At 45.0% G+C, this 26585-nt stretch overlaps 1 protein-coding gene across 3 annotated transcripts in view; it reads right to left on the reverse strand.

Annotated features, from left to right (window-relative positions):
- Window positions 1-26585, reverse strand: part of RFX4 (regulatory factor X4) — a 62467-nt gene that overhangs the window by 30028 nt on the left and 5854 nt on the right. For 2 of the 3 annotated variants that reach the window (XM_081928254.1, XM_081928252.1), the window contains exons 2-3: window positions 7788-7874; window positions 4380-4440 (exon numbers count right to left, since the gene is read on the reverse strand). In XM_081928254.1, the coding sequence (XP_081784380.1) occupies window positions 4380-4440; window positions 7788-7874 (148 nt within the window). Of the gene's footprint in view, window positions 1-4379; window positions 4441-5767; window positions 5973-7787; window positions 7875-26585 lie in introns of those variants that run through there. The other variant, XM_081928253.1, reaches the window with a different exon arrangement.

Here is a 26585-nt window from a genome sequence, read left to right on the forward strand (position 1 = left end):
GTGTTAGGTAAAGGTAAAGGGACCCCTGACCATTAGGTCCAGTCGTGACCAACTCTGGGGTTGCAGCGCTCATCTAGCTTTATTGGCCGAGGGAGCCAGTGTACAGCTTCCGAGTCATGTGGCCAGCATGACTAAGCCACTTCTGGCAAACCAGAGCAGCGCACGGAAACGCCATTTACCTTCCGCTGGAGCAGTACCTATTTATCTACTGGCACTTTGAGGTGCTTTCAAACTGCTAGGTTGGCAGGAGCAGGGACCGAGCAACGGGAGCTCACCCCGTCGTGGGGATTCAAACTGCCAACCTTCTGATCGGCAAGTCCTAGGCTCTGTGGTATAACCCACAGCGCCAGTTCATCACTAATCATAAAATAGTCCTCTGCCTGGCCTTGAAAGGTGGCCCGCAAAGCTGTTTTTTTTTTGGTGAGCCATGCCCACTTTCCCCACATCTGATATCCTGTACGGTGTCAGATGCCTGGAAAAGAATCACAGCCCTGCTGACCCCTCAACGAGGCCTGTGGAGGACTGGACACATCTGGATTTGGTCAGCTGGTTCACAGCATTAGCACCCCAAATAAAGGGTCTCGCTTCACCCACAGCCACAGCCTTGGATGCGAGCAGAAAGCAAGCATATCTTTCCCTCCTCTCACAGGTTTCAGTCTGCTTCTCGCTCCAACTTCTAGCTTACAAACACACACAACTTTTAACTCTGGCCTTTGTCTTTCTAACTTCCAGCCAACTGAAGGGTGGGGAGCCCACCCATTTGCCATCTAGCACAGAGCCACTCTCTTTGCTTCCTTAAAGGCCCATTACTTCAACAGGAAGCTAGCCTGGCTCTTCCAGGAATTAGGATGCACCCTAACTGCTCCCCATACTCATAAGAATATGATAGTAGTTCAACAGACCTGGATTTGAAAATAAACACCTCTCTTTAAACACTAAGTTATCTTTTTAAGCACAAACCTACTAAGCAGCAACCTATCTTGAAGACACTAATTTATGTCCTGCTAGCTGGTTTTAGGAATTTTCTCCCTTATGGTGGTAATTTGTCCCTGCAAACTATTTCAATAAGATATTTGGTGGTATGAATAGACTCAATAAGGGTGCCGCAGCCATGCTTCCTTTCTTTCAATGGGAATATCATCTCTGCATCTTTCCCCAAATTCATGGACCTCAACAAAACCTCTTTTCAAAGCGCGGAGACTTTGCTTGTATGCTATAACTGCTAATTGGCATGTCAGTTTCTCTGACCAAGACAGGATAGAAAGGCCGTGTTAATTATTTCTCTTCATCATATATTTCATGAATTTCCCCTCTCTTTTCTTCCTTTTCCCCTCTGTCTTTCACAGAGAGTCATTAGTTTGACACTGGACAATGTTCCATTATACCTGAACTCTTTTTTTAATGATCAAAAATCCAACCTTGCAGAATGTCTTTCAATTTTTTGCCCCCTCTTAAAAAAGGGGGGGGGGGAACCTTCATCATAAGTTGAATTCAGCTCTAGCCTACAGTATTGTGTAAAGATAATGAACTTTGACTATTATCCCTATACGTAGTAGAGGAATGTCCTTATAAAGCAATATGAGCTCTCGCAATAAGATTTTGAGGCTACTCATAGCATTGCAGCATATCTCATATTATGAAAATGAAGAATGGGGCTTACTTCACTGGTTTTACAGTGGTTTTACTTTGCCCGGCGAAGGGTGAGAGAGGAGGGCCCCCTGGCTGGATGGCAGGACCACCTCTGGGCATCACCCCGCCCAGCGCTGGTGATGTGGCCGGGACAGCACGAGGAGGACGTCAATCTCTGTCCCCTGCCGGATCACTGTGGCGGCCCAGATGCCTGGCCACAACACCCCCCACCATAAAAGGCGAGTGGACATCTCATATTATGAAGGTGAAGAATGGGGCTTACTTCATTGGTTTTACATTTCTATTGCACCTTCTCTTATCTTTGGAAATCTGCTAAAGAAAAAAGCCACTGACTTTAGGAGAATATAAGAATACATCAAGACACAGAAATATTGCACAATCATTTTAAGTGATCACAGTAGTTGCATAATGTAATCACAAATGGTCTTTGTGTCCAGGAGAAACACTCTGTTAGTCCAACGTATGCAGCTATTTCTTTTGTCATCACAATATACATTTATTGTATTCAGGCCAATCCAGATCAGTTCAATACATCCTGGATTCCAACTGTGTCAAACACCATAAAGCCAAATATAAGAATAGGTGACTCAGACAAGCAAGTCCTGCTGCAAAACAACCAATGAATCCTTGCAGAAAAATCTGCAAAGCAGATTTAAAAAAACGATCCAGTTAATAATCTATGGCAGCCAGTTCAAAATACCATGCACAGAACATCACTCAAGGAAGCGAACCAAACTATATGCTTCAGATCCACTCAACCCATGAAGACAACTCAAAGCCAAATCATAAGCAAATCAACAATATATATAGTTATCACATCCCTCTCTCGTGCTTATATCCATGCAAACATGTACAATCTCAATTCTCTTCCCTTCTCTTCTCCTTAACACCTCCACCAACACCACCCACAGTCCTCTGCTCCTACTTCCACTGACAGCTGGGCCCCATCTGCATTGGCCAAACAACGTGAAATGCAGAACAGAAAGACATGCCAGAGTACTGCTGTTGCCACTGCTTATTGGCCTTTTTGAAATATGTAGCAGGTAGAGCACCCAAGCTGCTGCTGACATATGTCAGCTGGTCCCAAATGCAGCAGCCACACTGCTGTTTCCACCACGGCACTACTCTGCCTTTCCTCTTCCCTCTGCAACTTCTGCCTCCACACTGCTCCACACATCCTCTGCTCCCAGGCAGACTGTAGAATTCAATTTGCCTGGAAGAATAAAAGGGAATTTATGGAGCTATGGTGGCAAATTAGGAAGGGAAAAGGAGTTGGTGTGGTATGTAATAGTACCCTTTCACCTTCTTTCCTTCCTTCCCTCCCTCCTTCCTCCATAGCAGGTCCTACAGCCCAGATATTTTGTACCTCTGGCTCAAAGACCCAAAGGTCGCGCCTCAGGCCTAGAGGTTCTGGGCCCAAGAACCCTACTTGTGAACAACCCTACACAACAGGCTTGTTAGGATTGAGCAACTAGAATTGAGGATGGAGCAACTAGGAACAAACTATACCAACATGGGTCCTAAACGAAGGTTGTAGAGTTTGGTGGCAACAAGCCAGAACAGGGACCGCAGGAAAGAGGAAATAGAAGGGGCAGTCGCTCTGGTGAGGAGAGTCGACTGGATTATATAATATATGCTTTGCCCCTCTCAGACATCTGGGATGCAATAGTAAACAATGGGCGCATTTTGACAGAGCCAAGGATCCCAGGGGTTTAGGGACTGGCCACTAACCTCCAAGACTGTGGATGCTAACAAAATGCTTCAAATACTGCTGCCACCAGTATTTGCTTGTTTTCCTTTGGGAGCAGAGCTCCATGATCTAATTAGGGGTGATGTCCTGGCTAACAAGCTATCTCCAGACTCCATCAAATTATGGGAGAGACTGACGCAGAAGGCCTGTTTTTCCTGTATGGGTGTCGGATAACTGGAAGCACTAGTCAGTGGGAGAAATCAAATTTAACAAAATAAGAAAAAGGGGGGGAAAGACAAGTGCTGTTTGAATGCATAGAAACTGCTAGCAGTCTGTTAGCGTAGCTTGAAAGTGGGGGGGGGGGACTACTTTTGCCCACATAACCCTGATCACTTATAAAATTCTTTTTGGGAGAGCCTTTTCTGGGTGCCCCGGTCTTCAGAAATGAGGAGTTTCTTGGCTTATGTTGGTTTTGCTGGTTATTAGAAAGACGCAGGAGTTGTGCTCACCACAGACCAGTCTTCCTCAATCGCCAGGTGCTTTTGACTATACTTCCCATCAGACCAAACCAATATGGCTATACTGGCAGGGGCTGGTGGATGCTGAAAATGTAAGCATCTGGAGGGCACCAAGTTGGGGAAGGCTGCTATGAACATGGTGTGGATAGTGCTTTTATGTAGATGGCATTAGTTGTATCTGGAGTAAGGAATTTCCTGTTCTGTTCTTGATGGAGAGAGAGAAAGTTCTTGTCTGGCTTTCGGACTAGTGTTTACTTTAAGTCAGGTGTGGAGACTCTTTAGCCTTCCAGGTGTTGTTGAACTACAACTCCCAGGACGATGGGAGTTCTAGTTTAGCAACATTTGGAGGACCAGAGGTTCCCCATACTTCCTCTAAGATTTCAATTACATTCATCTTCATTTATCCTTTCTTTTCTTATCATCCTTTCAGTTGCACTTGCTTTTCTGAGTACCGATGTAAGTAGCCTGGAAATACAAAAGGCTCACATCTTATCCTTTAAAAACAATAATAAAAATCTTACCATTGCAGAGTAGCTGGAGTGGAATGTGGTTTGGATGCTCTGTTATTCTCTTTCTCCTCATCTGTTGCGAGAAAACAATACGAGAGAAGAGATTTTCAGTCAAACCACTAAAGCACCGACAAGGGGGATGCAGGATTAACCACTGTACATAAAATCTCATGCTTCCCAGGATAAACTCTGAAAGTTGCATAGTATAGCTGGAGTCAGTGTGAATCAGCGTGTCATTTGTTTAACACAGGGCTGCAGAGCCTCAGATCTGGAGTCAAATGCCACCGCTGGGGCTCTCTTATCTGGCCCTCGGAACTCTCCTTGGCCACATCCCTTCACCAGCCCTACTTTCCATCCTCCTTGAGTGTTTCTGCCTTGATGCACTGAGGCAGCATGTACCCTGATTGGCTGTATAGTTCTGAGAGATTCTCCTCTGTGCATTTGGTTGAATGTCATCATGCAATGTACAAGGCCTGAAGTAAGAAAAACAAAACATCTCCATTTGCTTCTCCTAAAATTATACTGTTTTAGGAGATTATAGTGTTTTCAAGACTTTTCTCTCTGGATTCTATTTGTGTTGTTTGTGTGACTTTGCTAACCAAAGGAATCACAGTCTAAAACATCTGGAGGGTACCAGCAAAGGCTGACCTGGAGCTTAGTATCACTCCCTACACCTTATTGTAACTGAACCAAAGTACAAGTATTCAAGATAATCATATACTCATCTCCTGCTTCCCCCTTCCTCCATTTCCCCCTTCCTCCATTGTTTCCCCTTATTTCGGAATGTAAGTCACTTCAGCTAGGGGCCTTGTCAGGCCTGTTCTTTGAAATGAACAATGTAGAGAGATAGATGGCCTATATTTAGAAATTAATCAATTAATATGATGGTAACAACAGCTGTAAGCGAAAGATACCATCACCTTCTCTCTGAAAACTGAGCTTGTAAAGGTGTGACAGGCACTATGGAATTTATTTCAAAGATAGGGAACCCCAGAAAAATCCTGATGGAGCTGCCAGTCAGAGTGGACAATAATGGGTGAACTGGGCAATCAGTCTGACTTGATATTAAGCAGCCGTTGCTATGGATTCAGCCACTTGTCAGAAGGCTATGGGACTACAGGTTATTTTCTATTTTTTTACTCTTCAGATAGTATTTTATTTCGTTCACAGACAACTTGAGGGTTCCATTCCTCTCCCATTTGATATATGGGTGAGGTGAGCCCATCCAAAGAGTGTGTGGGTCAGATGCTGAGGGGGTGGTTGTGATGCAATGGTCCACCTCCTCCTGAGGCCTATGAAGCCTAAGGACAGGTTTGATGAGCAAACACTGGCCCCTTCCTTCCTCACAGAGGTACTGTGGCAAGAGAGAAGGAGCTACAGAGGCAGAACAATGGAGTTACCTGGTTCTGATTGGTGCATCTGATCCCCTTCCCTCATGGCTAGCTTTCCTTTTCCATTTACAGCCATCGAGGAGTGAAAGGCTGTTTCACTTGCCTGGGGCTTTGTCATTAACACATATCAAACTGGAATTACCCAGGTGAAAATCTTTACAGAGGCCGGCACCTTAAAATCGGGCTCAGTGAGCTAAGACTGCTGAGCCAATGATATCACAAAGGACAGTGGGTTGACATCAGCTTAACAAACGTGAGGTAGAGTGTATCAAACTACCTCACAGAGGTCTTGACATCATCCAAGCTGGCCAGTAGGCTGCACCCAGTGGCCACGTAACAGCCTACGGCTAAACATCAGCCAAACAAAGCACAAGAATGGGTTCCAGGGAGCTTCTCAACAGGGTTTGGATGATCTGCCTTAGAAGCCCAGCAAGTCAGATCTGGCCACTTGAACATGCTAGAAGTACTAAACCTACAAACCTAGTATTAAACCTAGAAGTATTAAAACACAAGCAGGATGCGGAGTCCATTGACCTCTTTCCACTGTTGCTCCCCAGCTGCTATTCATTTGTACACTGTCTGTGGGCATGGAGGTTGACTAATAATAATAATAATAATAATAATAATAATGGTGGCTAGTAGCAACTGAGAGCCTTATTCTCCATTAACCATCCTCCACTTTCAAAGCCAACTAATATATCCTTTCAGAAGAACACAAGAAGAGCTCTGCTGGATCAAGCCAAAGGCCCATCTAGTCCAACATCCTATTCTCACTGATCAGATGCCTATGGGAAGAAAGGCTTGAGTGTAACAGCATTCTTTTCACCATGATTCCCAGCAAGTAGCATACTGCCTCCTAGTACATAGTCATCATAGCTAGTAGTCACTGATAACCTTATCATCCTCTTAGGAGATGTAACACAGTCATATACCAGGGACTAAGCCACCCTGGAATCAGTCTACTTCTGAGTAGATATGCATAGGATTGCATTGAGGGACTTTACCGAGACCATTCTGGAAGTCTCATCTGCGCCCACCCATAATGACTGTAAGAAACACGTGTCTTCTATGAGCCATCACAGATGGTGAATAAGAGCCATCGCAGAGACAGTGCCACAGACAAAATGCTCATATCCACTTTCAAATTGCCTGAAAGTCCATCCTTCTTACTGGAGTGTTCACATTCTGCAGTGTCATCAAATGTTGCACATGCAGATGTGAACTGGCTCTTGAGATAGTTGCAAAAAGCAGATTCAAGACCCTGCCCTTTAAAAAATAAATTACAGTTTGTCCATTTTCTCTTAATAAATTGCCTCATCTCAGCTTCATGCACACACCACTAAAGCTATAATGCCATGTACAATGACTTGGGAGTAAGCACCACAGAATTCAGTTGGAATTACTTAGGAGTAAATAAGTACTGGACTGTGGTATTGGGAAAGAAAACCGTTACAATACTAAGCTAAAGGACAAAAGACACACATATCATGTTGCATATATCGTTGGCCATATTCATACTTCACACTGAAAAGCACTATGATACCAGTATAAACAATCATGGGTTTTTCCCCAAAGCATTCTGGAAGCTGTTTTTTGTTAAGAGTGCGAAGAATTGTTAGGTGACCCCTATTCCCCTCCCAGGGCAACAACTGCCAGAGTGGTTTAACAATCAATCCCTCTTCACAGAGAACTCTGGGCACTGTAGTTCTGAGGACGGAACAAGAGTTTCCTAACAACTATCAGTACCCTTAATAAACTACAGCTCCCAAATTTTTTGGAGGGAGAAGCTTTGACTGTTTAAAGTGACATTATAGTACATTAGAATAATGGTGTAAAACATGACAAGTCTTCCGAAGAACTCTGGCCTATAAACTGTTTAAATAAAATAATGCTGTGTTATAGGTAGCAACACCAGTCATTTTATCCTAACTATGGCCCCAATCAGATGTATGGATGCAACTGGACACTACTGTACAGCTTTTGGGTCCTTTCTGACGATACAAGTCTACTGAAAATGACATATACTTACTTTCATCGTTAGAAACATTCCCCAGAGATGTATGACTGGAATAACGTTTGTTTTCACTTTCACTGAGACATCTTTCAATCCAACTCTCTGCAAAAGAACAAAGAAGGTTTTTTTAAAAAGGCAGGATGTTTCCCATGAACAGCAAACCTTTTATTTCACTATTATACAATAAATAATGTTATCAGTTACAAACCAAACAAGTGTATGCGTATCAATAGTTTGCTCTTCCCAGTGCTATTTTTCTAGAAACTCATGGTACCAGAACTCACCATGAACACCTCCCTTGTTCTCTTATAATGGCAATGGCGCCAACCTGAGAGGTGCCGGAACTGAGTTCTGGTGAGTTCTGGCTGGGAAAAAAAGCCCTGGCTCTTCCTCTCTTTTCCAATATGGGCCACAAAAGGTGAACTGAGGAGTCCAAAAGTCCCTCCTCAGATTACAATGAGGAACTGAACAAAAACTGTAGGATTAGGTGCCAGCATTTGCAGCCTATGTAACTATCTTGAGTCACAAATTCCCCATTTTTACAGTTTGAGATGACACTGTTTATTTGTGCAGATAATAAATACTTGTCACTCAGCAGAGGATTAGTCCTTTTTTGCCCTCTCAGAGCCTGATATTACTGGGTCACCCTTTCTACTTATTTGAAATATACCAAATGCTATTATACCGATGTTCAAGAGGGGTGGTGCCAGGGTGCCATGCAAATTCTCTTAAGGAAAATCTCTGGTGTATATTACATTTGGTGTATATATTATAAAACACAGAGACTCCAGCACATGCCATTATTGGTATAAAGCCACTTGCAACTAACCCTTCTCAGGGAGTTGTCAGAACTGTTAGGTTACTTAAAAGTTTCCACTTGGTAATATATGAACCAACATTACTAGAAGGGTCTAAAGATAGAAAAATTCTACATTTCTGTCAGGGGCTCAGGAGCAGAGGCACAGGAGAGGGAGGAAATGGAGAGCGAGGGGGAGGAATCCGAGGGCAGTTTAGGGGGTGACAGTGGCCCGAGGGATTCCTGGAGTCTGTCCGGCGAATCGGAAGACTCGCAGAAGGGAGCGCCGATGGCCAGGGCAAGGGGGGTGCCAAAGGGGACACCCCAGAAGGAAGGGGCCAGCGGGGACTCCCAGAGCAGCAGTTGGAAATCAGGACCAGCTTCCCCACCAGAGCGCAGTGGGGGGGAGGAGTCCCAGGCATCGGGACCAGTGTTCCCACCACCAGCGAGAGGAGATGCGTCAGGATTGACCACGCCTCCATCGGAGAGCGGGGAAACGGTCGAGAGGAAGGTTGCCGGCTGGGCGCGTGCGCCAAGTTCAAATGTACAGGCAAGCGGCACAGCAGATAGCCCGGATAGGGAGCCAGGTCCTAAAGCCCGCCGAAAGGAGGGGCAAGAATCAGGGGGGTCAGCGTCAGAAGAGTCCAGAAAGGAGGAAACCCCAGGGGGCAGAAGGACCCAGAGGAGGAAAGAGCAACGGAAGAGGTGGAGTAAGGCTAGAGTCTTAAACTGGTGTACAGGGGGCGGAGACTCAGATGGAGCTTCGCCGGTCTAGCTTCTAGACGTAGAGCTGCACGCTGCGGTTTGGAAATGGAAACTAATCGTCAATAAAGACTTTTGTACGTTACTACTTGACTAGCGTTGGTCCTCTGTGAGCTGGGACCTAGAGGCAGCCCTGACAATTTCTCTCTGGAAATTGTTACGGTGCTTCAATATTAGCCTGCAAGTTAGAATCTGACAGGCACATGGTTCGAATCAAGACACTGTATTATTAGAAAAGTCTGAAAATGGGATCTAACACTCCAGACATGACACTTACAAGTTTATCTCATAACAGAAGCCTGTGTTCCACCTCAGAAAAAGGAACAAGCCACACGCATGGGATAAAATATTGGGCGGTGGGAAACTCCACCCCCCATGTCCATCTTTAATTAGGCTTATATGGGTAAATTGGGGGTGGCATGTCTCACAAACAGCCAGCCAGTAAGGTCAGTGGTAGAGCACATGTTTTGCATGCAGACAGTTCCATGTTCAATCCTTGGCAGCCCCAGGCAGGACTGGGAATGTCCTCTGCTTAATGGCTCAGAAAACTGCTGCCACAGTCAGTGTGGGCAGTACTGAACTTGATGGACCTAGTTGTCTAACTCAGCCTAAGGCAGCTCCCAACACGTGACTATCTATGCTTGCAAAATGCAAGTTTTGTTTACCCATTTTCAGCCTCAATCCATCACTGACAGGAGATAGCAAAGTGGTTGGCAATTTCCCAAAACAGACAGGAGGAAGCAAGAAACACAGACACTAGTAAATGAAAAAATTACTATCTTCAACACAAAGGCATGCCACCTGGTCTACTTCCGCTCACCTTGTTGCAGGAGGGTTGTGTTTTCATTAAAACCATCCAGTTAAAAGAAAAAAAGGGGGGGATATCTCACTCACACATGTACACACACTCTCTCACACAATATTGTGTACATGCATGTACACATACACACACACATGTGCGTGCACAGAGTTACATGACTAGACAAAACTATGGGCCAGTTCACCTTCATCATTAGAACATAAGCACTGCTTTGCTAGATCAGCCCAGGGTTTAGAGAGTCCATCATTCCAGCCAGTCAGACACCTCTAGGCAGTTTGTAGGCAGGGCATGATAGTAATGGCTATTCCCAGTTATTTACTCCCAGAACCTTGCATTTAGGAGTACACTGCTTCCAATCCTGGACTGCTGCGACGGGGCTTCAATCCTATTTAGCGACCATGACTAACAGCCACTCTAGATCTATTATCTTCATGAATTTGTTTGATCCTCTTTCAAACTGCCCATACCAGGGATTTGGAGAAACCATAGTTCCTAGTACAACAATAGTATAAGGGAGTTTCTTTTTAAGGGAGGGATTGTCGCTCAGTCAGAGAGCACACGCTTTGACTGAGGAGGGTTGCAACCACTAGTCTCCCCAGTTAAAAGGTACCGTAGAAGCAGGTGAAGGGGGGATCCTGTTCGAGCAGAGGGTACTGGGCTAAACGGACATACAGGCTGACTAATTAATGGGTCCATTTTGGAGCAACCCTGAGCAACACCAAAAACACTTTGATACAAACAAAGCAGATTATTACCAATAAAGCTGGAATGCACTCCCATGGCCAGGATCACAATGGACCCCAGCATTTGTCTCCATGTGCTGCATGCTGACATTGGGCCTGATGGCGGCTGGTGCCAGTCGCCAACATCCCTTTAAATTATTGAAGTATGTTTTCGGCTGGCCAGCACTGTGAATAGAAGCACTTGGCAAAGCAGCTGCATCTGAAGCTGCCACCATTTTGCCAGTATGCTTCTGGGCTCTGATACAGCTCATCTTGGACAGGGGCAAGGTGGGAACTGATGGGGATGAAGGCCCCTTGTCCAAGGCTCCCTTGGATCTGGTCCACTTTGAATAGCTGCTGGAGTAGTAAGTTCTTAGCTTCTTTTGGTGTGTATCTAGCCTGACTTGTAACCATAAGCAGCTCCACAGTGAGCTGTCTATGGTCCTGACCATCTGTGACCTTCTGCTGTCCTTGGCTAGTACACCTCTGCAGGTTCCAGCATGGAATGGGATGTTACCCCATTCCTATGCATACTTAGTGATGTCAGTGGGATTTAGTCACAGAGAAGTACACATGTCATTCAACATCAAGGTGCAGTTATCTAGCCTGGGTGGTGGAAAGATATGAACAACACTCCATTCTAACTGAAGACTGCTATTTTGGCCTTATTACAAGCCATAATAAATTGCTGATAAAGTGATGTTTACAAGATGCTTTGACTATCATTTCTGAAAATAGAGCCATTTTTAAAGGGCAAAACTCAATCTGAGAATCAGCAGAGCAAGTCTGTCTTTTTATTTATTATTTTTTTGTATACTATCTATCTATCTATCTATCTATCTATCTATCTATCTATCTATCTATCTATCATCTATCTATCTATCTATCTATCTATCATCTATCTATCATCTATCTATCTATCTATCATCTATCTATATTTTTGTCTATCACCTACGCAATCAAATGGAAGATCTCCCCCCTTTCCAAGTATATAGCCTAGAAGGTCATGGCTGCCCATTTGCTTTTGACCACCTCTAATTTTTCCCCATGTCCGGTCTACCTATACTATCCTCCAAATGATGGAAGGCTTCATCAGCTGGTTCCATCCAAAGGCCATGGATTGAAGTTACAAAAAGTTCCATTTCCCCTAGAATTCATAGCTTAGGTTCCCTCCCTCTACTACAAAAACTCCTTTGTATAATATTGATGAGCAGCAGTACCATATCCAATATAGGGCCCCAGTAAAGACAGAATGGACAGCTGCAGAGTTTAAGCACTGTTTAAGCTTAAGCTCTGTTAAGGGCATGGTGACAACGTCACACAGGAAGTCTCAGTCTCATATATGAAACCAACATATTCTTCCTTGGGTTCTAGTTCTGTTCCCTCTTCTTTCTCCCCCCCCCCCCCCAGCCAGCACATTATTCAGTCTTCCACCCCCTGCTAATTATTGTCATGGTTGCCAAGGCTACAGGGTTAACTGCCACCTGTTGCCTTCTTCTGTACATTGCCATGTTACGTTACATTACATTACGGAGCAGCACTCAAAATTTGGTTAAAGGCACAGGATTCCTCCATGGGCAAAATAGATCAACTCTTTTAAGGAAGCAGGAACAGTCCCAGAATGTTATTGTGAATTGGCTGGGTGCACGCACTATCCGTCACTGTCAGTAAACAAGGCCAAGGGGTTCGCTAGAGGTTCATGTGGTCTTTCTTTTCTCTGATGTGCGCATTACGCAGATCCTGGTTACAAAGCCAACTGGCACCATGGTTGCATGGGGACATAATTCAGACAAAGGCCACATTCAAACCATCCATTTAAAGAAGTATCATATCACTTTAAACAGTGATGTCTTCCCTCAAAGAATCCTGGGAGCTGTGGTTTGTTTAGGGTGCTGAGAATTGTTAGGAGACACTTATTCTCCTCAGAGAGGTACAATTCCCAGAGTTCCTTGTGAAAAAGAATTAATAGTTATACAGTGGAACCTCGGTTGTTGAACATAATCAACTCTGGAAGACTGTTCAACTTTCAAAACGTTCAACAACCGAGGCACAATTGCCGCTCAGTAAAATCCACTGAAAAAATGGAGAAATGCACCTCGGAAGCCATTCGACTTCCAAGGCAAATTCGAAAATGGAAGCGTTCACTTCCAGGTTGTTGGTGTTCGAAAGTCAAAACATTCGACATCCAAAGTGTTCGACAACCGAGGTTCCACTGTACTACTCCGGGAACTGTAATTCTCTGAGGGAAATAGGGGTCTCCTAACAACTCTAGCATCCTTAACAAGCCACAGTTCCCAGGAGTCCGAGAGGAAGTTAGCAGGTCCCTGTAAATTCTACAGTAGCAGTGGGGAACCTCAGGCCCAAGAGCTGAATCTCTATGTCACACCCTGTTGCAGTCCATGCTCCCTTTCCCCAAACTACACCAAAGCCTCCTGGCGCTTCTTGCCTGGGTGGAAGATGGAAAGACGTGTGTACGGTGTGGATGTCTGCAGAAGTCTGTGACCTTAGCGTAGCTGAAATGTTGCTTACCATTCAAAGGTAAGAGCCACATAAATTTCACCACCTAGTTTTTGTCTCTGGCCTGTCCATCACTGGTATGCAGCCCCCAGCTGGCTTATAAAGAAGGAATGTGGCCCTCAGACTGAAAAAAAACCCCATCCCTGTTCTACAGAAATCAGTACAGCTCAGGCTGCCTGAGGCAACTGGATGCGTTCAGCACTCTGGTGTGCCTTCTCATCATGCAGCACCACAAAACATTCCTGGCAGTGGCTTGGAGGTAGCAAGAAGTTCACTACTCTAGTAGTCAATGTGCACAATGAGCCATTGCACACAAAAGGGTCATGATACGAAGCACCAACCACATAGATGCTGTTCATAAGAAAAGAGCTTGCAGGATTAGGCCAATGGCCCATCTAATCAAGCTCACCTCACCCACCATTCTCACAGTGGCCAATCAGATGCCTATGGGAAACTCACAAGCAGGAGCTTCTCATAAGAGCACTATTTCCTCCTGCGGTTTCCAGCAACTGGTATTGAGAAACCTGCTGCCTCTGACCTTGGGAGGCTGAACACAGCCATCAGGGTTAGCAGTCACTGATAACCTTCTCCTCCATTAATATGTCTTATCCTCTTTTAAAGCCACCTCAGTTGGTGGCTACCACTGCCTCTTGTGGGAGCTAATGCTGGCACCGTTTAACTATGTGCTATGGGAAGAAGTGCTTTCTTTTGTCGGTCTCTTCCAAAATTCAGCTTCATCACCTGTCCCTGAGTTCTAGTGAGAGCGTTCCAGCTGTATGACTTAGGGTGGGCTATAAAAATGATTCCAGGGAGTGTTCTGCTTCTGCTACACTCACAGAGTTTTTAATCTGGTTATTTTATTGTAAAGAAAAAGTTGGGCTCCCAAATGTTTTCCTGCTAATAGATACAAAAGGATTCATGCAAAAGTAATGATGCGTTTCTCTTTCTCTCTTGTCCTATCTCACATTCTCTCTCTCCCCCCGCCCCCGTCCTTTGGCCCACCCTCCGAAAAGGCTCTGCGCTATCGTGTCTCAAAACTGTGGAGCTCAGTTCTCCTCTGATGGAAGTGGAAGACAGCCTAGAGGACATAAAAGGGGGGAGGGGGAGTCTTCTTACTCTTTTCCTTTAGATGCAACAAAACAAGCATCTAGTCTTGAATAATACTTGCCGCTGAATACAAAGTTGCTCAATAGATGGTCTGTGTACCAAGGCTCATAGTGGAAATGATCCAACAAAGAGAAGCGAGAGGTGAGCAGACTGGGCCACCCATGTGATTGAAATTCAGTTCCCCACATTGCCACCCAGCACTGAAAGCATTTTGTTGTTGTCCTTACCATCATTCATATATATATATATATATATATATATATATATATATATATATATGGTTTAGATTATGAGATGCCTGCTTATTGTCTCTGTCAGTCTAAGGACAGCAGTGCTGAGACAGAGCTTGCAAAGCCTGGACATTCAACTGTCAGCCAAAACTTTCCATTGACAGAACTCCTGTTCCTTTTTAAAATGTGCAAAGCTTTTATTCTAAGTTAATGCAAAAGATTGTTTCTAAAAGCAAGCTGTCCATCCATGCATGAGCAATAGGTGGAAGAAATTAAGGAAGAAGGTAATCAAACAAATAATAAAAGAGGGGGGGGTTCTTGTTGCTTTAATTATTGTTTACCAATTTGAACCTGGATGTAACAGATAACAGTTTTGCACAGCTATGTGCCATCTCAGAAAAGTAAGTGTGTGGGGGGATATTATAAGAGGTGATGCTGGTAAACAACAGCAACTCCCCTCCAAAAAAGCCCCCAACAAAATGGATGAGTTTCTTAAATTAGAAAGTGCTTGAGCAAGGTTCTCATTCACATTGCAAAATAAATATTAATTCCGAGCATGCACAGAGATGAATCCTAGAGATGACACCAACAGAGTTCAGAACCGACCCTATCATTGGGCAAGGTGAAGTGGCTGCCTCAGGCGGCAGGTGCTACTATGTATGTGGCAGTGGGGGTGAGCTCTTTCAGTTATTGCTCTTGAGCCCCTCATCTCTGTTGGAAGACAGATGCAGCACCCCCATATCCCTAAGATAGACTGCAGCCCTTGAGTGCAGTGGCCCTACCTTTGGGAAGAGTGAGGCAACCACCCCAGGCAGCAGGGGCCAAGATGTGTGGGGTGTGGCAGAAAGGTGTTGTAGGCCAGAGCCAAGTGTACAACACAGCTAGCTTGTTTCTCTCAGGTGGGGTGGAGGATACTGTCTAGTGCTGGAATAAGATTTGACAGCCAGTCTGGTGAGCTTCTGGAAGGAGGGCCTCCACATTGTCCTTCACCTCAGGTGGCAAAATGCCTTAGGCCAGCTTTGGACAGGCTAGATGACGAGGACTGGTGGAAGGTACCAGCTGGGGAACCCCCAAGGGAAGCCCCCGAGGAGGAAGGCTCAGAGCCCGGGGATTGGTGGGGGGACACTGAGGAGAGGTCAGCGGGAGAAGGGTGGGAGAAATGGTTGGATGCTGAAGAAGCAACAGGCTCTAGTGAGCAAGGTGAGCCTGTGACAGGGAACAGCTCAGACTCAGAGGCTGAAGAAGAGGAGCAGGGGCAAGAGGATGAGGGAGAATCCCAGGAGTCTGCCTCTCCTGTGGTGACAAGCTCCACTCCTGCCTTGACTCCAAGGACACACAGAGATTACAGGTGCCCTGACATAGTTTGAGGCTGCTTGGGAAACATCCAACAGGGACAGAGATCTAGTGGAAGGTGGGGACTGTCAGTCCTGGTAGCTGCTTAATAGGGGCAAGCCTGGTCAGGAAGTATTGCTGAGCTGTATGCCATTTTCTTGAATAAAGAATTAGCTACACAGCTGAACTTTGCATCTTGTGTGCTGACCTGCATCTGAACAACTGATAGTCTTTTAGTGTGGCAGCACCAATCCTCCCCAAGTACCCCAGGGAGGCAAACACATACACAATTTAAAAACAAAAACTAAAGCAGTATCATACTAAAACACTCACAAACCATTCTAAGAACAATTACACTTAAATGCGGCTAAAACCAGTTACAGTTAAAAAGTATTCCACAACTGGGAAGCACCACTGAAAAGGCCCTGTCATGGGTCAGTGCCAACCAGGCACCACCAACAAGGTGCCGCCTGCCGAGTTGCACAATGTATTAAACAACTTTGTTTTTAACTGCCTTGCTGGCAAAGCATTCTGGAAGCACATTACATAATCCTTTCTCCTTCTCTACCAAGGGGGAAACAATTGGTATTCAGGCAGATTCACACTAGTGAGATCTCCCACAACAGAAAGCTCATGCTCCCTTATGCATCCACACACAAAACATTAGAGAAGGGGTAGCTGAGGTGGAGCCCTCCAGACTACAACTCCCATCAGCTCCAGCCTGCATGACCGACGGTCAAGGATGATGGGAGTTGTAGTGCAACATTGGCTATCCTTGCATACACATATATTAGAAAGCAGTCCATAAACCTCAATTGCTGTAATTACCACCAATTACACTGCCTCCACCCCTTATTATCCATCAAATAACAAAACATCCATTATATCAGCTTTCATCCCAGCTACCGTTTTAAAAGGCAGTTTACTCAGCTGCTCCAGATTTCAGTGTCAAAGCCGATGGTGTCTTCCATTCCAGTTATAATTCGGTACAGACGAATGGAAAGACAAGTGGGAAGCAGTCAGAGAACTAACAATACTTCACTGTTTGCACGGATGGGGGAAAGATTTTTAATTTAATGTACTATATTACTATATTCACTAATAGGGCTCCTCCCGAGGGTGCATTGCAACAGCTTTGAAACTACGAGCCAGCTTGTGCGTACTGGAAGCAGATTGTGATCCAGAGGATCAAGACCTTCATCGCTGGATATGAAATTAGCTGAATTTAGCACGTTAAAGATATGCAGCTTGAATTGATGGATTAGTTAGCTGGCTGGGGTCAACCTGGGTCAGAAACAACAAGTTCAGGCTATGCTTGCTTATTTTTAGAAGCTATTTTGGTTCTGGTGCGATTATGTAATATGGGATGAAGAGGGGGGAAAGGAATTTTAAAGAACTTGGAAGGATCTTCCTGTTCAGGATGGTCCATTCTCCATCATACCCAGTTTTCCATTTTTCTTCTTCTCAACATTCCACAAGCATTCCGTGCTCACTGAGCATGCTCAGTCCTCACTGGTGACCTTCTCTAAGGGTTATGGTAATTCATCCATGGGGCTTTCCCCTCTCTCAATCTCCCCCCCCCCCAACTTCTGCAAACTTTGGAGCTTCCCCCAAAATTGAGGATGCCCCCCTTTTGTGTGGATGGCCTGTTTTACTTACATATTGAAAGGACCTTTTGTCGGCATCCCTTCAGCTGTGAAATACCTCGTGCAGCAAGACCCTTTTAAATTACATTATGGCTACATACAGTTATAGCTCTGTGGCTTTTAGTCTTCTGTATTCAAGTTTGTTGCTGCCGAGTTCCCTCTGTTCCTTAATTTGTGGTGCTGTGTGGGTTAGTTCGTCCCATTGCAATTTTGGTTGCTTTAACCCCTGTAAGTCACCTAGAGAACTTTGGTTGAAAAACCTTGTGCAAATTGTAGAAATAAATGTATTGCAGTGATTAACAAAACAGAGAATTTAGGTTTTTATGGCAAACATTTCGCCTTCTGCCTTCAGCAGCAGTAAAAAATTGTGCTGTTTCCAAGGTGGCAGGTATTGAGCTCTGAGGATGGAATACTCAGAAGGCTTTCAGTTGCTAAAACTATACAATGCTGGTAATGTACTATCCTCTAGGTCGAGGCCATATGGTGTTAAATGTGTCCAGCAGGTACATCAAGAAGTTCTCCAGGGGGTGCATGTGGAAATCTAAGTAACTGTCGGCACCACAAAAAAGCCCATTTCACAGAAGAAAAGCTGACAATGCTTTGAACCCCATAACCAACAACAAGCAATGCATCTATCTCACACACAGAACCAGAAAACAAATAAAACACAGACAAAAAAAGCAAGTAATCATTGCAATCATACAAGACCTGTAAAGTCAAGTATGTGTCTGTACATATGTGGGCATATGTTAGCAAGTCCCATCCCCAACCTCTGTGAATTCACTTAACTTTCTGTCTAGTCACTACACATGACCAAACTGAACTGTACATAATTACATGTGGTTGGGAACATTCCTCCAAGTGTACTCACTGCATGCACATTTACCTTGTGAATAGTGTTACCATAAAGCACATCATTTCATTAGCAAATAGCCTCCCCTACCAAGCTTCTTCTTTTCCTTTTATGGGTTCAGTTTATCTGGGTTGTCTCTTGTTTTTACATTCAGTCCACAAAATAAAATAAAATTGAAGATTCCTCCCAACCTTTTGAATAGTCGAACGTATTCATGGCCTAAAGCAAAAGTTCTGAGGGTAGGTTGGCCTGTGATCTGAACATACCTTGAACTATTCATTTTCGGTCTGTCTATATATCTATTTCTAACCCACCATCTATCTTCAATCAATGGTCTGCAGGTGCACGCCCACCCCCCAATAAAAAGCAGCAGTCTTAAAAAATCAGGCAAATCACAGTTCAGGTTCAACATTACTCCAAAGCCTGAATCAACAGCCTAGCTTCAACGTGGCACTGGAAACAAAGATATTACAGTCATACCTTGGGTTGAAGTTGCTTCAGGTTGAGTGCTTTCAGGTTGCACTCCATGGCAACCTGGAAGTAACGGAACACATTACTTCCAGGTTTCGCCGCTCGTGCATGCGCAGACGGTCAAAATGACGCCGCGCGCATGTGCAGAAGCGGCGAATAGTGTCCTGTGTACACGCGCAGACGCAGGTTGCGTTTGCTTCAGGATGCAAACGGGGCTCTGGAACGGATCTCGTTCGTATCCAGAGGTACCACTGTATCAGGGCCAGGTGGGCTTCAGAGGGAAGGGCATTCCACAACTGGGGTGCCACCACAGAGAAGACCCTCAGCGAAGACTTGGAAGGCTGACATGGTACAAAATCAACTCGGATTTAAAATATGTGGTTGAGTGAATGGGAGAGGCCGTAGCTTAGTAGCAGAGAATATGCTGGGCACGCTAAAGAGCCTTGGTTCAGTTCCAGACCTTACCATTGGACAGGATTAGGTAGCAGTTAATGAGAAAGATCCCTCTCCACCCAAGACCCTAGAGACCACCTGCTGACTGGGGCAGCGATTGTTGGACTAGATGGACAAATAGTCTGGACTTAGTATAAGGCAACTTCTTATGTTCCTTCAAAACACTGAAAGCCAGCTTGTAAACTTCAAGTTTGGGCAGAGCTGTCCTCCCAGTACTGGCTTTGCTGCAGCTTTCCTGAATAAGGTTGGTGCTGGGTAGGATGGTGGCATGGTTGGGGCTGTGTCGATAGACTGGTGGGAGCACCAGTTTGACTCTGCTGGTGCACCAGTGTGGCCCCAGCCTTGTTGTGCTCCTGTCCCAGCCTAGTCCTGTCCAGGTAAGCTGTGGTGATGCTGCTGTCTCAATTATATTCTACTTTATATGTCAAAAGAATCTTGTGTTTAAATGGTTCTAAAGGAGTCTTGCACAACTTAAGACCCACAGTGCTGAGCACAGTCAGTCACTAATCAGGTATGGGATATGGACATAAAACCATAAGGAAAGCCCTGCTGGATCAGGCCAATGGCCCATCTAGTCCAGCATCCTGTTCTCACAGTGGCCAGCCAAGGTGCCTGTGGGAAACCCGCAAGCAGGATCTCAGCATCTTCTCACTAGCAATTCCCAACGACTGTGATATAATGTCTCAAAGAAGTATACTACTTCTCCATCAGAGACTCTATAACCTCCTTCACCATTTTTAATGCCTGCAAAGAGTCAGGGGGAGGGGAGGTGTTGCTAAGCACATGGGAGGCTATGATATGGTTGGTTGGCTACGTAAAAGTGTAGGCCTCAGACCTATCTGCACTCTAGATTTAAAGCAGCATCAAACCACTTTAAGCAGTCGTAGCTTCCCCCGGAGAATCCTGGGAATTGTACTATGTTCTTTGGGGCTGAGAGTTGCTAGGAGGCCCTTATTCGCCTCCCAGACCTGCAATTCTCAGAGCGGTTTAATAATCGACCCCTCTTCCCAGAGAACTCTGGGACCTGTGGCTCTGTGAGAGGAATGGGCAGCTCGCAACCCTTAAGAAACTACAGTTCCCAGAATTCTTCATGGGAAGCTGTGACTTTTCAAAGTGGTATGATCCTCTTTCAATGTACAGGTGCAGATGGTGCACTCATGTGTTCTAAACAAAGAGATGATTTGTTCCACTCGACATGGGAATATAAGTTTTGCTTACTATATCGGGAGAACAACATAGGGAAGGTGCCTTATGCCCCGTCGGATGCTTAAATTATCCATCTAACCCAGAATTGTCCACTCTGACTGACAACAGGTTTCCAGCACTGGCCTTACATATCACCTGCTACAAGAGATACTAGAGAATGGGACTTTTCACATGCAAAACATGCTCCATCACTAAGTTCTGGTCCCAGTTGCTAAACTATAAATAAAAACAACAACACATCATTCACCTGTTCATTTCTCAACTTTGTAAACACCAGTATCAGAATGGCTATTAAAGTATCTGATGATGCTTCCTCCCCAAAATGCTTGCTTTCCAACTCCAGCATTTTCAGCAGAAGCATCATTTATTTTCAGCAATGAGAATTGCAGCTCTGTGAGGAGCCTCTCAACTCCCTTCGTGAACTTGCCAGAATTCCTGGGGGTGAAAGCCATGCCTGTTAAAGCGGTACAAGAGCACTTTAAACACACAGTATGGATGTGACCCTGTTCAGCACTCTGCCACCCAATGGCTGCTTTGCACCATCTCCGAAAGAAGCGTGTGACATTTGAAGGGGATCCAGGGTGCCACAAAGAGTTTTAAGCAGGTCAAGGATTCGCTTTCCACTAGCCAGGTTCTAAGTCCCTTTGATTCAGAAAGGCAAACAATTGTCACTACAGATGCACATGGGACGGCCTTGGCACTGCCCGGACACAGCTCAACAAACGGGCAAAAGATCACTGCTCTCTTTGCCTCCCCAGTTCCTGACTGACTTCAAAACATCGTATTGAAAAGAAGCGTTTAGCTCTGGCGCCATTAAGGCCAACTTTGTCCCAGTAATGTCACGAGCGTGGCTTGTTTTAAATGCAGAAGTAGCAGTCCCATCCTATGCGTGTCTACCTTGAAAGGGTTTGCTCTCAGGTCCGTGTGTACAGGATTGCTGCCTGAGGGCCTATTTGTGTGTGTGTGTGTGTGTGTTTTGTCCCTCTGCCTTACACTGCTCTTTCTTTTCTGGCTTCTTTCAGTGCTACCCTGATCAAAGGGAACCCCATTAAGCATTTCAGAGCAACCAATGTGCTCCCATGAAAGGAGCTTTGGAACATCAAACCAGGGCCATGAGAATGAATGAAAAGAAATGAGCTACACCAGTAATAATTTGGCCTGGGTGAATATTGCGCTCTCTCTCTCTCTCTCTCTGAGGTGGCCGGAGTGATGCTGCTGCTCCCCTCCCAAGTTTGTTTGGACAGGACTGTTAATGAGTGATTAAGAATGATTTGTTGGGAGCTGTTCTGCGGGGTTTCCTTTCCCTTCTCTTCTGGATGGTTTTTATTTCACAGCAAGCTGCAGGGGCTCCCTCATTGTCCGAGGAAGGAGGGCAACGCATGCTCCATTGGATCCCTGCTCTCCACCTCCCTCCTCCTTCCCCCTTTGTTGTGGGCTCATGGCCTCTCTTCGGGTGCCCCCTGCTTCCAATCGCTGCTTAAAGCACAACTGCAAACTCATAATATTTTGCTTTCTTTCCTCCCACAATTACAAGCAGCTATTTCCCTGGGCACCCCTCTACCTCACTCCGAAAACACGGCTCCCTGCAATCACCATGGAGATGTCACTACTAGGAGCAAGTCTGTGGCTATGAAAACCTGCTAGTAGTTACTCTTCCTTGCAAACTTTTCTCACTTGGTCAGGGTATAGGGAGCACTCGGACTATGGACAGGCATCAGACTTGAATAGTGCTTCTCCATCTCCCCTATTATGTCAATATTTCTGAAGCCCTCTGAGATCTAGCTGTACAGAGGTCTTGGGGAAGATCCAACAAATATTGGGCCCTATCCCCACTATACATTTAAAGCAGTAAAATACCACTTTAATCAGTCAGGACGTCCCCCAGAGAATCTTGGGAACTGTAGTTTGTTGAGAGTTGTTCAGAGACCCCTGTTCCTCTTCCAGGGCTACAGCTTCCAGAGTGGTTTAACAATCAATCCCTCTTCCCAGGGAACTTTGGGAATTGTACGATCTGCCAGAACAGATGGAAGATGGCCCAAAGTGGTTGCATGAACTCGATCCTTGTTTCAATCAAATCTAGGCTGGTTAGTTGTGCCAAAATTTTGCTAGATCAGGAATTGATAACCTGTTATCCTCCAGATGTTTTTGGTCGAAAACTCGCAACATTGTGCTGGCTGAGGCTGATGGAAGGGGAAGCCTAACACAATCTGAAGTGTCAATGAGCCCATGTGGAGCTCAATGAATTTTGATGATGAACAACTCAGAGAACTGTGCCATCAGGAACATATTGACACCCCAGGTAAGTTCAGATACCCAGGGGCAAACAAAGGCTAACCGACACCCGGGGCGGGGCAAACTGCCGGCTGCACATGCATTGCGCTGCTACATACGATGCATGTGTGGCGTCGCTACATACGACACATGTGTGGTGTCACTACATAGAGGTTTGCTGCCAGCACCGCCCGAGCACCGTATGGACAGTGGTGGGATCCTCTACGTGTGGATGCGGTGGCGCGATGGCTGCTTGCGCCGCTGTGCCCAGGGGTGGCGGGGGGAGCACCCCGCAGGGGGCCTTCTTGTCACCCCTCCAGACATGGCACCTGGGGTGCACCGCCCCCCTTGCGACGCCACTGCAGATACCAACCTGCCGAAATGTTCATGTGTATGTGAATTAACCACTCTATACCACTTGGCAGGAAAGTGATCAGTTTTGTGGACTGGTCATCACTGAAACTGAACAGCAGGGCTTAATCTGAACCAAGTCTCAGGGCTCGTCCTTCTGTTTCCTTTAATTTTCCCTCATCCCTATGGCGATCTCCTTCAACTACTGTTGTTCCCATACTTTGTCCTCCCTAAAACCCAATATTCCCTATGCAATTGATGTAGCTCTCCGATTTGGATTTTTCAGAGCATAGGGAATCTCTGGTATTAGGGAGGAGAAAGCACAGGAGTTGGAGGAGAACACCACATGTACAAAGGGGAATTAAAGGAGACACAAGGGGTTCACAATTCACATTAAGCTGAAGTCTGGATGAGCCCTCAGACTTGGAGCCTATTTTAATAAAGAGTTTACCACCAAGAACAATTTTCCTTTGCAGTTTCATACATCACTAGCCAGCAATGACAGAGGACAAGCAGCTTCCTCCTTTTCCACTTCTTATTTAATTACTGAAGCAAGAATGTGCCCATCCAAGCTACACCCAACTGAAATTCACTCCTTTCACCATTGTGCCCGTTACACAGAAAGTGCAAAAGAGAGAAACAGATGCTCAAACCATGGTGCAAACACCATTGCCGCCTGTCAGTAAGGTGAAAAGTGGTCCTTGGTGATGGTAACAATTTCCACACATTTGCCATTAGTGGGAATTGCTTCCAGGTCAAAGGTTGCATGAGTTCTGGCATTATTCTTTCTACACATTATGCAGGAGGCAGGGGTAGAATTCTGAATGGCACCACTTCAAGCTACAGGTGTGTGGGTGTGGGTGTCATTTTTTAAAATGCTCTGCCACATTAAAAAGAACCTCCCTGCATGTCACATAAAGGGTTTTTTCTAAACCTTTTCTCATAGTGTTTTAAGGCAGAAGGTAGATTGGGATCTACAGGTACATCTCTGGGTGACTTCCACAAAGAGTTTTGACTGATGATGAGATAAAGTAAGCTAACCAGGAGTTGCCTTTTGCATGAAAGGACTATGTGTTCAATTCCGTTCAGTTCTGGTAGTGAAAGCAAGTATAAGGGTTCAGAACTCTGTTCTATAATTATAAGTGCATGCCTTTTGCACCTGGTTCAAACTGGTAGGTCTTGGGAAAAGGAGATTTTCTAGCAAGAAACAAAGTCGATCTGACAAGCCTGAAGTTTGCCCAGCCCTGCTTTAATTGACAGAAAGCTTCTTCATGTGAGGGAGTATTCAAAATATATCACATCTACACCACAAACACATACTCTGAAGTTTGAATTGGTAAAACTCAGAATTCTACCAGCTCAGGGTACTCACAGCTCCTCCAGATGATTTGGGCTCATGATGCTAGCAGGGAGGGCAATCATTTAATAATAATAATAATAATAATAATAATAATAATAATAATACACAATCCTGCTTTCAATGCAACTTGTGCCTGGGGTAGTCAGACTGCTTCATTTCCAATCACTGCATATCCTGCATCTTCCTGCTGAAATCCCTTAAGTTTCTATATCACAAATGTCCAAATCTTGCTTTTGTAGTGCTAAGAAGAGCCTGCTGGATAAGGCAAATGGCCCACCTTGTCCCGCAACTGGTTCTCAAGGCGGCAATAAAACACCCATTTGGACTCTGGAGGGTCCCTCATTCTGCAGAACATATAGGCTGATTTCAAATCCCAGCACTGGCAACTTGGCATAAAGCACTTGCAGTAACAGCATCAGACTATCGGGTCCATCTCTGTTTCCAGATCTCTTTGGGAGGCTAATCCCCATTGCATATTCCGAAACGTGGCAGAAATCGCCCATGATTTAAGAGCCAAATCTCTCCCTCCCCCCCCATTATATCCTGTTTGCTTCTTCCACTACTTTTTTTCCAAGACACTTGTTGCTAAATCTATGCAACACAGATTTTCACTTTTCCCTCCTAAGGCTCTGGCAGGTGGGAAAAGGTAAAAAAATAAAAGAAAAAAGAGGCGGTGCTTTCCCTTCATACACCCGCAACCCCTTTTTAGAACATAGACAAACATTCACACCCCGCTGTCTCCTCCAAGGACTCACACAGCAGTGGAGTCTCGCTGGCGCCACCGTGGATGGCAGAATGAATGGCAAACATTCAGACCAAATCAGGAGGGTCCACAGAACAGGTGCTGACCCTGTTCTCAGTCAAACTGGTGAAAAAGCAGAATACGGGCCTCAAGGACACACAAAATGTCAACTGGCTTGACAGAAATGCTCTTCTCCATTTAGCCATTCTGCACGCAGACATGACCCCACGTGAAACCACGTGACAGAAAATCCTAAATGAGCCAAGATGGAATCAGGGACACTGGGGGTGCAGAAATAATGACCAACTCTTGAGGTTTGATCAGAAAATGCAAAGTTACAACTTCTTTAATGACAAGCATTTCCCTCATTGTGAAGCTTAAATTATTAAACTTTGCAATGACTTTTTTATTTACAGCTTTAAAACATAGCACTTTCTGTAAACAGGGATTCAGAATTGCTAAGGAAGAGCATATACTTTTCACTTACAACTAATAGCCTGTCAGGTGGAAAATAATGGAGAAACACCATTGAAATATTGAAATATAATTTTAAAAAATCTCATTATTCAAGTTTTCCACACTTTTGAAATGGCCCTCGTTTTGCCACATGAATTGCTGACAAATTTTCCAGGCTAAGATGAGGGAGAGGGAAAGGAGGAATACTGATTTTAAATATAATTTTGCAGATTAACAGGAACTGGTCTGAAAGAGATGTACTTTCACAATGAAAGAGAGAACTCTCTCACCCACTTCCTCAGGGATTGCATTAAAAAGAAACAGGTTGCAGAACGGTAGCTTGGTAGACTTCATCACCTCTCAAAATTCTGTAGGTGGCAAAGCTGATTGGGAGCATTTTACCTAACAGTTTCAGAAAATTCCCTTTTGATCAATTTTGGCTCAGTGGGTGCTTCCAAACCCTTGGTATTTTTCAACCACAGAAGGGTAAATCCAGCTTGTGCAATTCTAGCTGATTGTGAGGTCTTGTGCAACACACCTGCAGGATCGGGCTGTGAAAGTGCAAGGCGACACTTGGTTTAACCAACTTCTAACCTCCCTGTAAACGAATCAGTCAGAATGCTCAGTAAACAGGTCACCCATTAAATGCCGAATGAAACTCGATTGGTACAGTGGTACCTCAAGTTAAGTACTTAATTCGTTCCGGAGGTCTGTTCTT

This window comes from Podarcis melisellensis, assembly GCF_964234715.1.
Source record: "Podarcis melisellensis genome assembly, chromosome: 10".
In the NCBI taxonomy this organism is placed as follows: Eukaryota; Metazoa; Chordata; class Lepidosauria; order Squamata; family Lacertidae; genus Podarcis; species Podarcis melisellensis.